The 21,708-nt window shown below is 43.1% G+C and overlaps 1 protein-coding gene across 2 annotated transcripts in view; it reads left to right on the forward strand.

Annotated features, from left to right (window-relative positions):
• The window catches only part of REST (RE1 silencing transcription factor), a 29,113-nt gene that overhangs the window by 1,354 nt on the left and 6,051 nt on the right, over positions 1 to 21,708 (forward strand). For both annotated transcript variants that reach the window (XM_039468258.2, XM_010344121.3), the window contains exons 2-3: positions 1,402 to 2,305; positions 12,709 to 12,792. In XM_039468258.2, the coding sequence (XP_039324192.1) occupies positions 1,411 to 2,305; positions 12,709 to 12,792 (979 nt within the window). In that variant the 5' untranslated portion in view covers positions 1,402 to 1,410. The remainder of the gene's footprint in view (positions 1 to 1,401; positions 2,306 to 12,708; positions 12,793 to 21,708) is intronic.

Consider the following 21,708-nt stretch of genomic DNA (forward strand, 5'->3'; position numbering starts at 1 on the left):
GAAGCGAGAGCCGCCCGAGTTTGCAAAGAGCTGCTTTGTGTTTGGTATTTTGAGAAAATGGCCGAATGCCTATTTCAGTTAGGAATGCCGCGGCCGAGGCAGGCGCTGGTGGCAGCAGCACGGAGGAATTCGTGCAGCACGTTGGACTTTCGGGCTGTGCCTGGACGGTCTTGCTAACAATCGTTAAAATTCCTTTTGGGGTGGCAGTTAGGGATTAGGGAGCGATTAGAAAAGTCGATGTTGGGCTGCATTGCCCAGTAGCTTGGGGCTCTTCAGCCCCGGGACAGCCTTCGCCCTCTGTTTTCTGTGATGGCATTTGCTTTCAACTTTAGTTGGTACGTAGAACTAAGCCGGTTTGTGTTTATACACTTAGGTGAATCAGATTGCTTTTTGTATTTTCGGTTTAACTTTGTTTTCTTAGGATTTTTTTCTTTTTTAATTTGCAAGAGAACACTTCATTTGAGAACAGCACCTTTTAGATTGAGAAGTAACGTAGTTAAGAGCTTAGAAAGCCCAACTTGTTTTCAAGAAGGTGATCTTGTAATGGCTTCCACTAGACAAGTAGGCCAAGTCAAGCACAATGCAAGAAAGTTGCGGATTGTCGAGTTGAGTTGCACAGTGATTATATTCGTATTGAGAAGCTTGGAATTCAGTGTTGTAGAATTTCAGCCTGCAGAAAAATGTTTATTAGTTTTTATTTGTTGAGTTTTGAATAAATCAAACTTACTTTTTCACAAGAAAATGTGTCCCATAATGTTTTTCTTTTAAGCCTGTAGAGTTGTTGAGAAATTAAGAGGGACTGACTGGTACTTTTTCACAGTAGTTTATTCTTTTGGAATTAGTTGAATTCATGCGAAATCCAATTAAGTTGAATAATTATTACAGGCTTCTACTTTCCAGATGTGTTTGTGTACTTAATAAATGCGTTGAATGGCGTGTGGATTTCTGGGCTTTCTGATTCAGACCATTGAATCAGAAAAGGGGTCAATGAGGGGGAGTTGAGAAGACAATAATTTACTACTTTTGTATTGAGTTTTTAAAATAATTTTAACAGGAAAAATAAAGGTTACTTTTTTATCCCCACCAGAACAATTAAAGTGCTTGAGGGACCACATGCCAGTGGCTGGATGATGAATGAGTTATGACAAACAATTGGTAGAATTGTTTTCTAGAGATAGTAGAATTTTTTTTTTTTTTTTTTTTTTTTGTGACAGTAAAGACTGTTGGTCATTAACGACTATTTTAAAGGTTTGTTTTTAATAAGTGATGACGTTTGTTGAGTTATAAAGATCATATATACTGGAAATTTTTTAAGTTATGAAGAATTACAGTGATGTGGTTTTAAGCCAGTAACAGTAGTGTTTAAACTGGTGCTTTTGTTCTGTTTTGTTTTTAATTCAGAATACAGTTATGGCCACCCAGGTAATGGGGCAGTCTTCTGGAGGAGGAGGGCTGTTTACCAGCAGTGGCAATATTGGAATGGCCTTGCCTAACGACATGTATGACTTACATGACCTCTCCAAAGCTGAACTGGCTGCACCTCAGCTTATCATGCTGGCAAATGTGGCCTTAACTGGGGAAGTAAATGGCAGCTGCTGTGATTACCTGGTTGGTGAAGAAAGACAGATGGCAGAATTGATGCCTGTTGGGGATAACAACTTTTCAGATAGTGAAGGAGAAGGTCTTGAAGAGTCTGCTGAAATCAAAGGTGAACCTAATGGAATGGAAAACATGGAACTGAGAAGTTTGGAACTCAGTGTCGTAGAACCTCAGCCTGTATTTGAGGCATCAGCTGCTCCAGAGATTTACAGCTCAAATAAAGATCTTCCTCCTGAAACACCTGGAGTGGAGGACAAAGGCAAGAACTCAAAGACCAAACCCTTTCGATGTAAGCCATGCCAGTATGAAGCAGAATCTGAAGAACAGTTTGTGCATCACATCAGAGTTCACAGTGCCAAGAAATTTTTTGTGGAAGAGAGTGCAGAGAAGCAGGCAAAAGCCAGGGAATCTGGCTCTTCCACTTCAGAAGAGGGAGATTTCTCTAAGGGCCCCATTCGCTGTGACCGCTGTGGCTATAATACCAATCGATATGATCACTATACTGCACACCTGAAACACCACACCAGAGCTGGGGATAATGAGCGCGTCTACAAGTGCATTATCTGCACATACACAACAGTAAGCGAGTATCACTGGAGGAAACACTTGAGAAACCATTTTCCAAGGAAAGTATACACTTGTGGAAAATGCAACTATTTTTCAGACAGAAAAAACAATTACGTTCAGCATGTTAGAACTCATACAGGTAAGAGAAGCTTTCTTGTCCATAAGTTCAGTTCTCATTTCTGATTGTTGAGTGGTTAGTTGAGAAAGGACTTTGGTTCAAATCCAGGTTCCATTATTTGCTGTCTTTGTGACCTTGCATGAGTTGTTTAACATCTTTGTTCAGAATTTTCTCCATGGAGTAACAACATCTAGGATGGGAGGATTATGTGAAGTTAAGTGTAAAGCACAGAGTGTTACCTGGGAGGAACAGCCAAGAGATCTTGCCATGTTCTTCCTGAAGTACATATTCTGACTTGGGATCTACTTTCGGCAAGTTAGACTGCTTTTAAGTTTGTTGATGGCTGTGTCTGGTGGCTAACTCCTGTAATCCTAGCACTTAAGGAGGACCAGGCAGAAGGACTCCCTGAGCCCAGAAGTTCTATCTAGATCAGTCTGGGAAACATGGAAAGACCCCGTTTTAAAAGAAAAAAGGAAAAGTTTGTATGTATATTTTCTGTGACACTGAACACATCTAAGATGCAGTATAATTTCTGAAAGGAATTGAGGACTTATATAAAAAGGAAAACTCAGTGATTAACCTTGCATATCTCTACCTAACAAAAGTCTCAAACTTTAAAACATTTGATTTACAGCAGCTTGCATATCTCTACCTAACAAAAGTCTCAAACTTTAAAACATTTGATTTACAGCAGTGAGTTCCTAAAAGAAATGTGAGAAGGTAGTTTTTAAAAGATGGGTGGGATTCAAAAAAGTTGAAACTTTTTTTTTTGAAATAGAGTATTGCTCTGTCACCCAGACTAGAGTGCAGTGGCATGATCTCAGGTCACTGCAACGTCTGCCTCCCAGGTTTAAGCGATTCTCCTGTCTCAGCCTCCTGAGCAGCTGGGTTTATAGGTGCCTGCCACCTTGCCCAGGTAATTTTTGTATTTTTAGTAGTGGCTGTTCTCAAACTCTTGACCTTAGGTGATCCACCCACCTCAGCCTCCTAAAGTGCTGGAATTAAAGGCGTGAGCCACCACACCTGGCAGAAACTTCTAAAATTTATTTTTGTAGAGATGGGGTCTCACTATGTTGCCCAGGATGGTCTTAAATGCCTGGCCTCGAGTGATCCTGCTGACCCAGCCTTCCCTAGTGTTGGGATTATAGGCATGAGCCACTATGCACACCAGTCATTCACTTTTAAATTGGGTTTGATTCAGCTGGTGTCCACTGTAGTTTGGTTTTGTTTTTTTTTTTTTGAGACTGAGAGTTTTGCCCTTGTTGCCCAGGGTGGAGTACAATGGCACGATCTGCAACCTCCACCTCAGAGTCAAGCGATTCTCCTACCCCAGCTTCCTCAGTAAGTGGTATTACAGTCTTACGCCACCACACCCAGCTAATTTTGTATTTTTAGTAGAGACGGGGTTTCTTCATGTTGGTCAGGCTGGTCTCAAACTCCCAACCTCAGGTGATCTGCCCATCTGGGCCTCCCAAAGTGCTCAGATGACACACATGTGAACCACTGAGCCCGGCCTTAATTGGGTTTTGTTTATTTATTTGAGACAGAGTCTAAAGCTGTAGCCCAGGCAGTGGTGTGATCATAGCTCACTGCAACCTCTACTTTCTGGGTTTAAGCAGTCCTCCTACCCTAACCTCCAAAGTAACTGGGACTAGAGACTGCACTACCACACCCACCTAATTTTTTAAAATTTAAATTGGATTTTAAATATTTGTAATTGAGTGGCCTAATTTTTTTTTTTAAGCCCAAAATTGTACTGGTTTGTTGTCAAAAGGGCCTAATTTTTCTTTTCTTTTCTTTTCTTTTCTTTTCTTTTCTTTTTTTTTTTTTTTTTTTGAGACGGAGTTTCGTTCTTGTTACCCAGGCTGGAGTGTAATGGCGCGATCTCGGCTCACCGCAACCTCCGCTTCCTGGGTTCAGGCAATTCTCCTGCCTCAGCCTCCCGAGTAGCTGGGATTACAGGCATACGCCATCATGCCCCGCTAATTTTTTGTATTTTTAGTAGAGACGGGGTTTCACCATGTTGACCAGGATGGTCTCAACCTCTTGACCTCATGATCCACCCGCCTGGGCCTCCCAGTGTGCTGGGATTACAGGCGTGAGCCACCGCGCCCGGGTAAGGGCCTAATTTTTCACAGAAATGTTTTTAACTATTGGTAGCTTATGTGGATATTTCTGTTAAATTTTCCTGGTAAGAATTGGTACATTGGGGTCCTGATGAATGGATAGAGTAATCCAGTACTCTACTCTTGGGATCACAAATGAATAGGGGCTGTGGGATGCTGTTTGCCACAGATTTCCTCTTATAGGACTTACAGATCCTGGCACTTGCCAAGACTGAACCCTACTGGTGAAGAGGACATTGGGGAGGGGAATTGATACTGCTTTACTGCTTTAAGTGGAGTGGTAGACTTTTTTTTTTTGTTTTTGAGATAGTTTTACTTTGTCACCCAGCTTGGAGTGTAGTGGCATGATCACTGCTCACTGCAGCCTTGACCTCCTGGGCTCAAGTGATCTTCTTGCCTCAGTCCCCCAAGTAGCTGGGACCACAGATGCATGCCACCACATCTGCCTACTCTTTGTAGTTTTTTAGAGGTGGGGTTTCGCCATGTTGCCCAGGTTGGTCTCAAACTCCTGAGCTCAGGTAATCTGCCCTTAGCCTTCCAAAGTGCTGGGATTATGGGTGTGAGCCACCATAACCAGCCGACGTAATTTTTTTTTTTTTTTTTTGAGACGGAGTTTCTCTCTTGTTACCCAGGCTGGAGCGCAATGGCGCGATCTCGGCTCACTGCAACCTCTGCCTCCTGGGTTCAGGCAATTCTCCTGCCTCAGCCTCCTGAGTAGCTGGGATTACAGGCACGCACCACCATGCCCAGCTAATTTTTGTGTTTTTAGTAGAGGCGGGATTTCACCATGTTGACCAGGATGGTCTCAATCTCTTGACCTCGTGATCCACCCGCCTCAGCCTTCCAAAGTGCTGGGATTACAGGTTTGAGCCACCGCGCCCGGCCCTGACGTAATTTTTAAAAATTTATTTTATTTACTTATTTTTTACATCCCAAAGACTTTGCAACTATTAAGTGGTAGACTTAAACAGTAAAACTTGCAGGTGAAATTCCATTACAAGAGTGACCTCTGTTACAAGATTGCTAAGCGTCAGCAGATGGATGGCTCATGTGTTGAATGTTTTAAAATTTAGTCCAGTAAAAGAATTTGTAGTCCCTTTGGAATTCATCATAACCTGTGATTGTCTCCATACTTTGAAACCATTCGATTTCAGAAGTAAAGGTCAAGCATTACAAAAATACACAGAGAAGGAAATGAAAGTTACTTGGGGATACAACCCCATAAATCACTTGACAGTTTGAATTAGGCAGACTGTTAGACAAAACCAACCTCACCTATAATATCTGAAAACGAATCCCAGGCATCATATGTACTAAACTTGTAAATAAGTACGTCATATTCATTTAGCTGGGATTACAGGTGCCCACCAGCATGATTTTTGTATTTTCTTTTTTTTTTTTTTTTGAGACGGAGTTTCAGTCTTGTTACCCAGGCTGGAGTGCAATGGCACGATCTTGGCTCACCGCAACCTCCGCCTCCTGGGTTCAAGCAATTCTCCTGCCGCAGCCTCCTGAGTAGCTGGGATTACAGGCACGTGCCACCATGCCCAGCTAATTTTTTGTATTTTTAGCAGAGACGGGGTTTCACCATGTTGACCAGGATGGTCTCGATCTCTGGATCTCGTGATCCACCCGCCTCGGCCTCCCAAAATGCTGGGATTATAGGCTTGAGCCACCGCGCCCGGCTTTTTTTTTCTTTCCTTTTTTTTTTTTTTTTTTTTGAGACGGAGTTTCGCTCTTGTTACCCAGGCTGGAGTGCAATGGCACGATCTCGGCTCACCGCAGCCTCTGCCTCCTGGATTTTTGTATTTTCAATATAGATGGGGTTTCACCGTGTTGGCCAGGCTAGTCTCAAACTCCTGACCTCAGATGATCCGCCTGTCTCAGCATCCTGAAGTGCTGGGATTATAGGCATGAGCCACCATGACTGCCCTGGTTTATTTGGTCTTAATGCTTGTTTTTCCCGGTACTACCTTCATTCTGATTTTTTTTCTTGATACAGAGTCTTGCTTTGTTGCCCAGGCTGGAGTGTAATGGTGCGATCTCGGCACCATGCAACCTCCACCTCCTGGTGGTTCAAGTGATTCTCCTGCCTCGGCCTCCAGAGTAGCTGGGATCACAGGCGTTTGCCACCACGCCCAGCTGATTTTTTTGGTTTTTTTTTTTTTTTTTGAGACGGAGTTTCGCTCTTGTTTCCCAGGCTGTAGTGCAATGGCTCGATCTTGGCTCACCGCAACCTCCGCCTCCTGGGTTCAGGCAAGTCTCCTGCCTCAGCCTCCTGAGTAGCTGGGATTACAGGCACGCGCCACCATGCCCAGCTGATTTTTGTATTTTTAGTAGAGACGGGGTTTCACTATGTTGACCAGGACGGTCTCGATCTCTTGACCTCGTGATCCACCCGCCTCAGCCTCCCAAAGTGCTGGGATTACAGGCTTGAGCCACCGTGCCCGGCCTTTTTTGGTATTTTTAATAGAGATGGGGTTTTTCCATGTTGGACAGGCTGGTCGAGGTTTTACCATGTTGGACAGGCTGGTCTCAAACTCCTGACCTTGTGATCTGCCTGCCTCGGCCTCCCAAAGTGCTGGGATTACAGGCGTGAGCCACTGAGCCTGGCCTTTTTTTTTACGTCTTTAATAGTTTGGTGATGTATACATCTTAAAACAGTTTGGTAGATTGAAGATTAATACTTTGATTATGTAAATTCTGAAAGTACCTCTGGTGTTATTAAATGCATAATTCTGAAAATTATAGAAAATAAACTTTATCTGGTGTAGAACAGTAGAGAGAGAGAAAAACAGCTGGAATCACTTAAATTGATAGTGTGCAGGGATTCTCTTTCCACTTGCATTATTAAGTAGCCCAGTTTTCTGATTCACTTATGGGTTTGTGTTTCTTGTGCCAGTGTTTAGGTGCTGTCTTCTATGCTAATCTTCAGAACAGTCAATTGAGGAAAATAGCATCTGTGATAATAGTTCATGTTTACAGAGGGGAAAACTTGAGATATAAAAGTCTGAAGTGATGTTCCCAAGGTCATATACAAGTATCATTTACAGCCGTTGGTGGTGGCTCACTCCTGTAATTCTAGCACTCTGGGAGGTTGAGGCAGGAGAATCGCTTTAACTTGGGAGGCGGAGGTTGCAGTGAGTCGAGAGATCGAACCACTGCACTCCAGCCTGCAAGACATAAACTATCTCGAAAAACAAGTAGCATTTAAAGTACAGCAGTCTCATTATTCTACATCCGATTATTATGGTGATGGTGTGGTTGGGGATTACTTTCATTCAGGTTAACCTCTTTAGTTTAGTGGTTTTGTGTTTAACTGGTTCACAAAATCTACTTTTAAAGAAAACCCTTTACCTGTGTGGTAACTGAAAAATCAGTAGATCTAGAACAGTTATGCCTAGTTTGTAGAATTACACAGATAAGGTAATCTGCTGTAAATAATTTAAAAGTAGGCCGGGTACAGTGGCTCATGCCTGTAATCCCAGCACTTTGGGAGGTTGAGGCGGACAGATAACGAGGTCAGGAGTTCAAGACCAGCCTGGCGGGCATGGTGAAACCCCATTTCTACTAAAAGTACAAAATTGGCCTGGCATAGTGGCACGGGCCTGTAGTCCCAGCTTCTCGGGAGGCTGAGGTAGGAGAATCACTTGAACTCAAGAGCCGAGATCGCGCCATTGCACTGCAGCCTGGGTGACAGAGCCAGACTCCGTCTCACACACACAAAAAATAGGCTGGGCATGTTGGCTCATGCCTGTAATTCTAGCATTTTGGGGAGGCCGAGGTGGGTGGATCACCTGAGGTTGGGAGTTCCAGACCAGCCTGACCAACATGGAAAAACCCCGCTTCTTCTAAAAAAATACAAAGTTAGTTGGGCATGGATGGTATACGCCTGTAACCCCAGCTACTCTGGAGGCTGAGGCAAGAGAATCGCTTGAACTTCGGAGGCAGAGGTTGCAGTGAGCCAAGATCGTGCCTTGCACACCATCCTGGACAACAAGAGTGAAACCACGTCTCAAAAAATAATAATAATCAAATAATGTAAAAGTAAATTTTCTTTGATTCTTCAAGTTTATCTGCAGTGCTGTTTAATTTTTTCTAACTTTATTGAGATAAAATTTACATATACAGCTCACTATAGATTGGCCTGTTTTGAATATTTCATGTAAATGGAATCATAATATGCAGTCCAAATAATGCTGCTAGGAATATTCATGTTTAGGTTTTTGTGTGGACGTATGTTTTTGTTTCTTTTGGATATATACCTAAGAGTCAGATTGTGGGGAAGTATAGTAGCAACATTTGGTTAACTGCCAAACTGTTTTCCAAATTACCCATGCCATTTTGCAATCCCACCAGCAATGTGTGAGGGTTCCAATTTCAACACATCCTCAGCAGTGATACTGTTAGCATCTGTCTTTGTGATTACAGATACCTTTCTAGTGAGTATGAAGTTTTCATTTTTATTTTTATTTATTTATTTTTTAAGACAGGGTTTCACCATGTTGGTCAGACTGGTCTTGAGCTCCTGACCTTAGGTGATATGCCAGGCCTGAAGTTTTCATCTCATTGTGGTTTTGATTTGCATTTCCCTCAAGGCTAATGATAATGTTCATCTTTTCATGTGTTTATTGGCTATTTGTATATCATTTTTTACAGAATTCCATTAACATAAAACTACCTTAATTGTTCAAGTCAAAATGTAGGCATTCTATTGCTACCAGCTCTTTACAGCTAATGCATAGCTACCAGCAAATTACAGCAGAATAGTTACTAGGAACACTTTTCCCACTTGTTATCATTCTTTTTGTTGTTGTTTGTTTTGAGACAGGGTCTATTTTGTTTTGAGACATACAGTTCTGTTGCCCTGTGTGGAGTGCAGTGGTATGATCACCACTCACTGAGACCTCAACCTTCTGGGCTCAAACTATCTGCCTGCCTCCCAAAGTGCTATTTTTTTTCTGTGTACCATCTTTTTCTTACTTTATTAGACACATTTGTTTCTGTATTTTGTTACATAGACAAAATTGATAGCTGACATTTATTGAGGACTTTATTATGTGCCAGGCACCGTGTTAAATGCTCTACATGTATTATTTAAACTTTCACAATTGTAGGAAATGAAGATTCTGTTACTTTTACAGCTGGGGAAACAGGGCATGTTAGTAACTCTACCAAAGTCGTAATTATCTTGTGTCTGGAGACTATATTAAAACAAATTGTACACATTTCTTTAAAGCTTGTTTTGTGGTTGACAGCCATGTCTAAAAAGAATATACATTTCCTGCCATTGAGTCTTAATTCTTCAGTATTAAATCACTGCCGTCTAAACCCTCAAGTGAAGGTTTAAAAAAAAAAAAAAAAAATTACTGGCCTCTAGTCTTCAGAGTTCCTGTGGCTTTTAGTTTTTTTTTTTTTTTTTGAGACGGAGTTTCGCTCTTGTTACCCAGGGTGGAGTGCAATGGCGCGATCTCGGCTCACCGCAACCTCCGCCTCCTGGGTTCAGGCAATTCTCCTGCCTCACGCTCCTGAGTAGCTGGGATTACAGGCACATGCCACCATGCCCAGCTAATTTTTTATATTTTTAATAGTGACGGGGTTTCACCATGTTGACCAGGATGGTCTCGATCTCTCGACCTCGTGATCCACCCGCCTCGGCCTCCCAAAGTGCTGGGATTACAGGCTTGAGCCACCGCGCCCGGCCTTAGTATTTGTTTTTTTAAAATGACTAATTGGGCCTAGTGGCTCATGCCTGTAATCCCAGCACTTTGGGAGGCCAAGACAGGTGGATTGTTTCAGCCCAGGAGTTCGAGACCAGTCTGGGAAACATGGTAAAATCTGGTCTCTCCAAACAAACAAACAAAAAAACCAGCAACATTAGTGGGGCATGGTGTTTCACGTCTGTGGTCCCAGCTACTTAGGAGGCTGGAAGATCTATTGAGCCCAGGAGGTCAAGGCTGCAGGAGCCATGCTCATGCCATCGTACTCCAGTCTGGGCGACAGCAAGGCCCTATCTCATAACAATAAGAAGAAAATTGATGACCTATTTCTTAAATTTTTTGAGTCTTACTCTGTCGCCCAGGCTGGAGTACAGTGGCGCGATCTTGGCTTACTGCAGCCTCTGCTTCCCGGGTTCAAGCAATTCTGCCTCAGCCTCTCGAGTAGCTGGACTACAGGCGCACCCCAGCACGCCTGGCTAATGTTTTTGTTATTTTTTGTAGAGACAGGGTTTCACTCTATTGCCCAGGCTGGTTTTGAACTCCTGAGCTCAGGCAATCCGCCTTCCTTGGCCTCTCAAAGTGCTGAGATTACAGGTGTGAGCCACTGCACCTGGCCTAACTTTATGACTTACTGTTTTTTATTTTATGTTTTTAGAGACAGGATCTCCCTTTTTCCAAGGCTAGAATACAGTGGTACCGTCATAGCTCACTGCAGCCTCAAACTCTGGGCTCAAGTGATCTTCCTGCCTCAGCCTCCCAGGTGCTGGGTCCACAGAATCTCACTTTCACCCAGGCTGGAGCACGATAGTACAATCACAGCTCATACCAGCCTTGTCCTTCCTGGGCTCAAGCAGTCCTTCCACCTCAGCCTCCCAAGTACCTGGGACCACAGGCATGTGCCACCACGCCTCGCTAATTTTTCTATTTTTTTTTTTTTTTTTTTTTTTTTTTTAGAGAGGAGGTCTTGCTGTGTTGCCCAGGCTAGTCTTGAACTCCTGGGCTCAAGTGATCCGCTTCTCTTGGCCTCCCAAAGTGTTAGGGTTGCAGGCGGGGGCCACAATCCCCATACTCGGCCCATGTTAGCTTTTTTTTTTTTTTTGACACGGTGTTTCACTCTTGTTGCCCAAACTGGAGTGCAATGGCGTGATCTTGGCTCACTGCAACCTCTGTCTCCCAGTTCAAGTGATTCTCCTGCCTTAGCCTCCCAAGTAGCTGGGATTACAGGCATGCGCCGCCATGCCTGGCTAATTTTGTATTTTTAGTAGAGACAGGGTTTTTCCATGTTGATCAGACTGGTCTCAAACTCCTGACCTCACTCAGGTGATCGCCTTCCTCAGCCTCCCAAAGTGCTGGGAGTACAGGCATGGGTCATCATGCCCGACCCAGGCTAGTTTTTAAAATACATTTTTAGAGATGGGGCCTTGCTGTGTTGCCTAGGCTGGTCTGGAACTCTACCACTTGAATTTTTAGCATAAAGCAACTACATCCCCACTCAAAAGTATTGTTGCTTTAAGCTAACAAGTTGAAATGGTAGATTAATCATTTACAAGTTTCAAAACAAAACAAAACAAAACAAAAAAACTGCTGTTAATAGCATTAGACAATTCCGGTAGATTTTTTTTTTTTTTTTTTTTTTTGAGACGGAGTTTTGCTCTTGTTACCCAGGCTGGAGTACAATGGCGCGATCTTGGCTTACCGCAGCCTCCGCCTCCTGGGTTCAGGCAATTCTGCCTCAGCCTCCCGAGTAGCTGGGATTACAGGCAGGCGCCACCATGCCCAGCTAATTTTTTGTATTTTTAGTAGAGGCGGGGTTTCACCATGTTGACCAGGATGGTCTCGATATCTTGACCTTGTGATCAACCCGCCTCGGCCTCCCAAAGTGCTGGGATTACAGGCTTGAGCCACTGCACCTGGCAGCAGGTAGATTTTTTTAAAGGGTATTCTTGGCTGGGCGCGGTTCGTCATGCCTGTAATCCCAGCACTTTGGGAGGCCAAGGCGGGTGGATCACGAGATCAAGACCATCCTGGTCAACATGATGAAACCCCGTCTCTACTAAAAATACAAAAATTAGCTGGGCATGGTGGCACGCGCCTGTAGTCCCAGCTACTCGGGAGGCTGAGGCAGGAGATTTGCTTGAACCCAGGAGGCGGAGGTTGTCGTGAGCCGAGATCGCGCCATTGCACTCCAGCCTGGGTAACAAGAGCGAAACTCCGTCTCAAAAAAAAAAAAAAAAAAAAAAAAAAAAGGTATTCTTATTTAACAAACATTTGCTTGATTACCTTATCAAGATCGTTTTTTACTTCTCACTACTTAATGTAATAACATGCAGTATCACTGAAAATTAAAAGGGCTGTGAGAATTCAGAAAGTCAATGTTTTTTCTCAAAGCCAAAATAATGTCATAATTTCTGAAATAAATAACTTACATTTTAAATACATTATAAATTGATCTTTTTGTCAGCAATAATAAAATCTTGTTAAAATGTACTGAGTACTGAATATTTCTGCATTGTTAGTGAGAATTGTGTTTGGTTTATTTTGTGACATTTAAACACTCTTCATCATTGAAATTTTGCAGGAGAACGCCCATATAAATGTGAACTTTGTCCTTACTCAAGTTCTCAGAAGACTCATCTAACTAGACATATGCGTACTCATTCAGGTTGGTACAAAATGGGAACTTTTCTATCATTTTCAGTAAATGACCATTTTAAGGACATTCTTTTAGACTTGCAACTGAGTCATTTATTTATGATTTATTTTTAATAGAATTTAGAAGTCAGAATTTAAAAATCAGTGTTCTGTTGGGAATTCCTAACGTGGAATCCAGAGGTGGACCTCCTGAGAATGAAATTTTTGTGTACACATTTTCTGGGAGGAGGGTCCTTAATTCTTATCAAATCTTTGAAGTGTTCTGTTACTCCAACAGAAGTTAAACCAATATAGACCAAGGCTGATTGATCCTTTCTGCATAATCCCTACTTCTCACATTTCCCCTAACAGTATAAAGCTGAGATTCCTAATGGGTGGTTGGCATGTGTCAGGGATTCCTTTTTAGCTTTTCAGGTCCTGAAATTTAGGTTTGTGTTTTAAGGTTTGGAGAGCTTTTGAGGACTGACTGCAAAAGCTTAGCTTGAAAAAGAGAATAATAGACAATCTAGCATGCCAATTTATTAAGCTATAGTAAGAGTACAGGACTACAACATGAGAGATTCATTCACGCCAGTGACTGAAACAATCACTATCACCACTCAGAATTAGACCCCATTGGCTGGGTATGGTGGCTCACGCCTGTAATCCCAACACTTTGGGAGGTGGAGGCGGGCAGATCACTTGAGGTTGGGAGTTCAAGACCAGCCTGACCAACATGGAGAAACCCTGTCTCTACTAAAAATAAAAAATTAGCTGGACATGGTGGTGCCGGCCTGTAATCCCAGCTACTCAGGAGGCTGAGGCAGGAGAATCGCTTGAACCTGGGAGGCAGAGGTGGCAGTGAACCAAGATCACGCCATTGCACTCCAGCCTGGGCAACAAGAGCAAAACTCTGGCTTAAAAAAAAAAAAATTAGTCCCCATTATCAAGTTAAAAAGTAATGTTAGCATTGGTGATCTTGCTCGAATGGCTAATTATTTTATTCCAACCTTGATGACTCTTAGTGAGCTACCACTTCTTTTTTTTCTTTCTGAGACGGAGCCTTGCTCTGTCGCCAAGACTGGAGTGCACTGGTGCAATGTCAGCTCACTGCAGCCTCCACCGACCGGCTTCAAGCAGTTCTCCTGCCTCAGCCTCCTCAGTAGGTGGATTACAGGCGTGCGCCACCATGCCTGGCTAATTTTTGTATTTTTAGTATAGACGGAGTTTTACCGTGTTGGTCAGGCTGTTCTTGAACTCCTGACCTCATGATCCGCCTGCCCTGCTCAGCTGGGATTACAGGTGTGAGCCACCATGGCTGGCCCAACTACCACTTCTGATTAGATTACAGATTTAGAAAGTATATCTCTGGCCGGGCGCAGTGGCTCAAGCCTGTAATCCCAGCACTTTGGGAGGCCGAGGCGGGTGGATCACAAGGTCAAGAGATCGAGACCATCCTGGTCAACACGGTGAAACCCCGTCTCTACTAAAAATACAAAAAAAAAAGTAGCTGGACATGGTGGCGCGTGCCTGTAATCCCAGCTACTCAGGAGGCTGAGGCAGGAGAATTGCCTGAGCCCAGGAGGCGGAGGTTGCGGTGAGCCGAGATTGCGCCATTGCACTCCAGCCTGGGTAACGAGCGAAACTCCGTCTCAAAAAAAAAAAAAAAAAAAAAAAAAAAGAAAGTATATCTCTGTGGAAAAAGTATCTTAAATCTTGCTATTTACAAAAGTCTATGTAGACCCATCTCCCTTAAGTTAATAATTATCTTAGATCTGTGCTATTCAGCTGAGTAGCCACTAACCACATGTGGTTATTAAACTTTTGAAACATTGCTAGTTTGAATTGATATTTATAGAACATGTACTTACCAGATTTTGTTTTCCTTTTTTTTTTCTTCAGTTGAGATAGAGTCTTGCTCTGTCCCCCAGGCTGGAGTGCAGTGGCACAGATCTCAGCTCACTGCAACCTCTGCCTCCCGGGTTTAAGCAATTCTCATGCCTCAGCCTCCCTAGTAGCTGGGATTACAGGCATGTGCCACCATGCTGGGCTAATTTTTGTAATTTTAGTAGAGATGGGGTTTCACCATGTTGGCCAGGCTGGTCTTGAACTCCTGGCCTCAAGTGATCTGCACATCTTGGCCTTCCAAAGTGCTGGGGTTACAGGTGTGAGCCACCACACCTGGCCACAGTTTCAAATAGTATGAAGAATATCTTTCTCTGAAGCAGGTTAAGGAAAAAATAAAGAATGTTAAATATTTATTTTTCAAGTTGATCATATGGTGAAATTATTGAATACATTGGCTTTAAAAAGTAATAATATGGGCTGGGTGCGGTGGCTCAAGCCTGTAATCCCAGCACTTTGGGAGGCCGAGGCGGGTGGATCACGAGGTCAAGAGATCGAGACCATCCTGGTCAACATGGTGAAACCGCGTCTCTACTAAAAATACAAAAAATTAGCTGGGCATGGCGGCACGTGCCTGTAATCCCCGCTACTCAGGAGGCTGAGGCAGGAGAATTGCCTGAACCCAGGAGGCAGAGGTTGTGGTGAGCCGAGATCGCGCCATTGCACTCCAGCCTGGGTAACAAGAGCGAAACTCTGTCTCAAAAAAAAAAAAAAAAAGTATAAAAATTAGCTGGGCGTGGTTGTACATGCCTATAGTCACAGCTACTCGGGAGACTGAAGTGGGAGAATCGCTTGAAACCGAGAGACAGAGGTTGCAGTGAGCCAAGATTGCGCCATTGCACTCCAGCCTGGGGCCTGGCGACAGAGCGAGACTCTGTCTCAAATAATAATGATAATGATAATAATAATAATAAAGTAGCTCCCAGGATTGTTCTCTATCTGTTGACCTCATGATCCACCCACCTCGGCCTCCCAAAGGGCTGGGGTTACAGAAGTGAGCCACCACACTCTGCTGGGACTATTATTTTTATTCATTTCTTTTCTTTTCTCTTTTTTTTTTTTTTTTTGATATGGGGTTTCGCATGTTGGTCAGACTGGTCTCAAACTCCTAACCTCAGGTAATCCACGTGCCGCGGCCTCCCAAAGTGCTGGTATTACAGGTGTGAGCCACCACGCCTGGCCGATTTTTTTTTTTTTTTTTTTTTTTTGAGACAGAGTTTCGCTCTCGTTACCCAGGCTGGAGTGCAATGGCGCGATCTCGGCTCACCGCAACCTCCGCCTCCTGGGTTCAGGCAATTCTCCTGCCTCAGCCTCCTAAGTAGCTGGGATTACAGGCACGCGCCACCATGCCCAGCTAATTTTTTGTACTTTTAGTAGAGACGGGGTTTCACTATGTTGACCAAGATGGTCTCGATCTCTCGACCTCGTGATCCACCCGCCTCGGCCTCCCAAAGTACTGGAATTACAGGCTTGAGCCACCGAGCCCGGCCAATGTCCTATTTATTTTTATAGAGACTGGGTCTTGCTGTGTTGCCCAGGCTGGCCTCAAACTCCTAGCCTCAAGCAGTTCTCTTGTCTCAGCCTTCCAAAGTGTTGGCATTACAGGCATGAGTCACTGTGCCCAGATGTATATGTTTATTATTTATTTATTTATTTATTTTTTGAGATGGAGTTTCACTCGTTACCCAGGCTGGAGTGCAATGGCGTGATCTTGGCTCACCGCAACCTCCGCCTCCTGGGATTTTTAGTAGAGACGGGGTTTCACCATGTTGACCAGGATGGTCTCGATCTCTTGACCTTGTGATCCACCCACCTTGGAAAGTGCTGGGATTACAGGCTTGAGCCACCGCGCCCGGCCCTCCAAATGTATATGTTTATTTTTATAACATTGGTGCCAAGGGACTATTTTAAATAGCTGGGATTGAAAGTTATTATAATAGTTTGAGAATCTTTGTAAAATAAATTTTAAAATATTTTATTGAGGTATAATTTATAAATTTGAAAATGCGCAGGTCTTAAGTGTACAGCTCAGTGACTATACTTTCACCTGGTTGATTATCACTCAAGAACAAGATGTGGAATATTTCTGCTCAGAAACACCTTGCCGTTTTCACTCAGCACACCCAGTCTTTTCCCTGGATGATATTCTGTGTCCTACCAAAGAACATTGTAGTGTGTTTGTTTGTTTGTTTTCTATTAGATGGGATCTCACTCTGTCACCCAGGCTGGAGTGCAGTGGGCACAGTTACAGCTTCCTAAACCTCTTGGCACGAGCCACTGCGCCTAGTTTTAGGACTTTTTTTAGTAAAATGTTCTTGAGGTTTGTTTATGTTGCATTATTGGAGCTTCATTTTATTGCTGGTAATTTATTGTATGCCCTCATTACTTAAAAATTTTCTCTGCCAGCTGGGCACAGTGGCTCACGCCTATAATCAAAGTGGGCGTGTCATCTGAGGTCAGGACTTCAAGAACAGAATGGCCAACGTGATGAAACCCTGTGCTAAAATGCAAAAAGATTAGCTGGGCGTGATGGCAGGTGCCAGTAATCCCAGCTACTTGGGAGGCTGAGATGAGAGAATCACTTGAACTCAGACGATGGTGGTTGCAGTGAGCCGAGATTGTGCCACTGTACTCCAGCCTGGGCAGCTGAGCAAGACTCAGTCTCAAAAAAAAAAAAAAAAAAATTTCCTTTGATGTTCTCTCTAGATATTTGTTTTATTTTTATTTTTAATAGATTTAATTAAAAAAATTTAAAAACACTGAGAGGCTTGTGCTTGTGTATTTTTCACTACAGCCTTGACCTCCTAGGCTCAAATGATCCTCCTGCCTTAGCCTCTAGAGTAGGTTGCACTGTGGGCTTGTACCACCACATCTGGCTAATTTAAAAATTTTTTTTGTAGAGGCAGGGTCTCACTAGGTTGTCCACACTGGTCTCAAAACTCTTTTTTTTTTTTTTTTTTTTTTTTTGAGACGCAACCTCCGCCTCCTGGGCTCAGGCAGTTCTCCTGCCTCAGCCTCCTAAGTAGCTGGGATTACAGGCACGCACCACCACACCCAGCTAGTTTTTTTGTATTTTTAGTAGAGACGGGGTTTCACCATGTTGACCAGGATGGTCTCGATCTTTCGACCTCGTGATCCACCCGCCTCGGCCTCCCAAAGTGCTGGTATTACAGGCTTGAGCCACCGCGCCCGGCCTTCTTTTTTTTTTTTTTTTTTTAAGACGGAGTTTCGCTCTCGTTACCCAGGCTGGAGTGCAGTGGCGCGATCTCAGCTCACCGCAACCTCCGCCTCCTGGGTTCAGGCAAGTCTCCTGCCTCAGCCTCCCGAGTAGCTGGGACTACAGGCACGCGCCACCATGCCCAGCTAATTTTTATATTTTTAGTAGAGACAGGGTTTCACCATGTTGACCAGGATGGTCGTGATCTCTTGACCTTGTGATCCACCCGCCTTGGCCTCCCAAAGTGCTGGGATTACAGGCGTGAGCCACCACGCCCGGCTCTCAAAACTCTAGTTCAAGCAATCTTCCTTACCTCAGCCTCCCAAAAGGACTAGGATTACGGGTGTGAGCCACTATGCCTGACCAGTCTTTGAAGAATGCTTTTGATACATATATGTAAAGCTTACAAAAATCTTTTCCCTTTTGACTTGCTTACACCTGTAAATTCATTATGGAGGCATAAAACAGACAACTGGCAGATTTATAAAGAAGAGAAGCTGTTAAAATTTCTGCATCTTCCCTTTCCTTTCGCCATTCCTTAGGGAGAAACTTGTACCTTGATGCTTGCTGTATAGATCGCCTTATTCATTAGAGGTTATATAAAGTTATGATATTTTAATTATAATTCTATTAGTGTAAATATGAAGAGAAGAGATAAATTCCACTTATCTATTTATTCATAAGAAAGACAGGATACATAAGAGCCTTCCCATTTATTTATTTGTTTGCTTATTTATTTGAGAAGGAGTTTTGCTCTTGTTGCCCAGGTTGGAGTGCACTGGCGCTATCATGGCTCCTGGCAACCTCCGCCTCCCAGGTTCAAGCGATTCTCCTGCCTCAGCCTTCCGAGTAGCTGGGATTACAGGCATGTGCTACCAGACCTGGCTAATTTTTTGTATTTTTAGTAGAGACACAGAGTTTATGTTGGTCAGGCTGGTCTTGAACTCCTGACCTCAGGTGATCCTCCCACCTCAGCCTCCCAAAAGTGCTGGGATTACAGGTGTAAGCTACTGCACTTGGCCTTATTTATTTACTTTTTGAGAAGGAGTCTCACCCTGTTGCCCAGACTGGAGTGCAGTGGTGCAGTCTCAGCTCATTGCAACTTTTGCTTCCCAGGTTCAAGCGATTCTTCTGCCTCAGCTTCCCAAGTAACTGGGATTACAGGTGCGTGCCACCATGCCCAGCTAATTTTTTGTATTTTTATTAGAGACGGGGTTTTACCATGGAATTACAGGCATGAACCACTGTGCCCAGCCTTTTTAATTAATTTCTTTTTTGAGACACCTAGCTGTTGCCCAGGCTGTAGTGCAGTGGTATAATCTCGGCTTGATGTAATCTCCACCTCCCAGATTCAAATGATTCTCTTGCCTCAACCTCCCAAGTAGCTGGGACTGTAGGCATATACCACCACACTCGGCTAACTTTTATTGTATTTTTACAAAATGCTCCCCCAAATTTTGTGTTTTTACAAAAATGCCTTCCAAAGTTCTGGGATTATAGGTGTGAACCCACCATGCCTGGCCTAGTCTTCCCATTTATTTATCCATACTCAGAGTTACCAATTGGTTCCAAAAGTGAAAATTCTTACTCTCTGCTCCATGTTAAGGACTTTACACGGATTAGATTAGATTATAGCTCACAACACTTAGAGATTATTTTATATTTTAAGAAATTGAACTCGAGAGAGGTTTCAGTACTTTGCTCAAAGTCTCGGAGTAAGCATCTTGCAGAGCCCATTGTTTTATCTCCCAGATAGTCTAGCTCTGTCTAGAACAAGTTCTTAGGCCTTGTTCTTTCTATGTTCTACGTCCACGTATGTTAAAAAAATGTTTGTCTCCATTTAAGTCATTCACTGGAGAGGACAATATAGAACCAAGTATAGAGTAATGTAGCATGTTGTAGAAGCTTGCATATTAATAAATCTGTTAGTAGACCAACATGGAGAAGAAGTATCCGGTAAGCTGAATATCTAATTTGACTACCTGGATAAGGTGATTATTTTATTACCAGGCATTTTCTAATCATGTGAAGTTTAACATCTACATGGTTTTGCCTAATGTCTGAGTTTTGCTTTATGAAAAACTTTAGTAAGATTTGATAATGAATTTGAGAATGTTTGAGATGAATTTTCATAAATGTCAATTTCCATTTTTCTACTATGCATTCCATTGGACCAGTGGGGTATGGATACCATTTGGTAATATTTACTAGAGTGTGATGTAGATGGGTATGTATTCAGATAGAATGTATTACTCGTGTGCCTTTAATTTTGGGGGTGGGGGTGGTTCTGGTTCTGTATGTATCAGTGATTATGATGTTTCTTATTTTACAAACCATATCTATTTGTGTGCCACTTCTCATTACCTAGTTCCTTTACACATTTTATAGAAAAGGTGGGGGAAACATCAAGAAAGTTTTCCTATATTTTTGCTTAAAATAGCAATGCTAGCACAATGCTAGTTTGCTAAGTGAAAATTTACTCAGCTCTTACCATGCTGGACAGAAGGATTAAATTTCAAGAAAAAGCCTTTGCTCAGGCTAAAGCAGAATTTCAAAACTTCTACCTAGGATCTGGGAGTATAGCCCAGAGTGTTTTTCTCAAGATTTACCACAAGAAAATTAGGGTGGGGAGAATATGTTATTTATTTATTTGTTTGAGATGAATTTTCACTCCCATTGCCCAGGCTGTAGTGCAGTGGCATGATCTCGGCTCACTGCAACCTCTGCCTCCCGAGTTCAAGCAATTCTCCTGCCTCAGCCTCCCAAGTAGCTGAGATTACAGGCATCTGCCACCATGCCTGGCTAATTTTTTGTATTTTGACTGAAGACGGGATTTCACCATGTTCACCGGGCTGGTTTTGAATTCCTGACTTCAGGTGATCCACCTGTCTTGGCCTCTCAAAGTGCTGGGATTACAACTGTTAGCCACTGCACCTGGCTGGAAATTTTATTTGATTTATTTTTGAGGCAGAGCCTTGCTCTGTTGCCCAGGTTGGAGTGCAGTAGCACATTCACAGCTCACTGCTACTTCAAATTCCTGGGCTTAAGCTGTCCTCCTGCCTTGGCCTCCTAAGTAGCCAGGACAGCCGGTGCACTCCCCAGTCTCACTGTTGCCCAGGCTGGAGTGAAGTGGTACGATCTCGGCTCAATGCAAACTCTGCCTCCTAAGTTAAAGCAATTCTCGTGTACCTTCCAAGTAGGTGGGATTACAGACGTGCAGCACCATGCCCAGCTAATTTTTTTTGTATTTTTAGTAGAGATGGGGTTTCATTGTGTTGGCCAGGCTGGTCTCAAACTCCTGGGGTCAAGGGATCCACTCACCCTGGCCTCCTAAAGTTAATTTTTGTTGTGTTTTTTTATTTTGCTCAAGTTGTTTCCCTAACTTTGAGGCTCAAGTGAGCCTTCTTCCATGGCCTCCCAAAGTGTTGCTATTATAGCCATGAGCCACTGCACCTGGCCAGAATTTTATTTTCTACTCCATTATGCATTTGTTTTAACTAAACTCACAAAAAAATTTAAAACAGATAATTTTCCTTCAAATTAACATCCAGAGCCCAATTGAACTTTGCCAGTGGTTGTCTATTTCTTAAAGAATCTCTATTCTTTAATAGTGCTTGTGGACTCTAACTTGAACTGTTTTGAAGCTTATGGTTGACTGAGATTTCCTCTGAGAATCAATGTCAAAGGATAGAGAAGTGTTATACAAATAAATACGGTAAATGTAAGGTGCATGATACAGCATTTTCAATAGTCTGTCATTATTTTTCATATACAGTTCCTTATATTTTAATGTTGAATTTGTCTTAATGTATATCTTCTCTCATA

Source organism: Saimiri boliviensis, chromosome 3 (genome assembly GCF_048565385.1).
Source record: "Saimiri boliviensis isolate mSaiBol1 chromosome 3, mSaiBol1.pri, whole genome shotgun sequence".
NCBI classification, from domain to species: Eukaryota; Metazoa; Chordata; class Mammalia; order Primates; family Cebidae; genus Saimiri; species Saimiri boliviensis.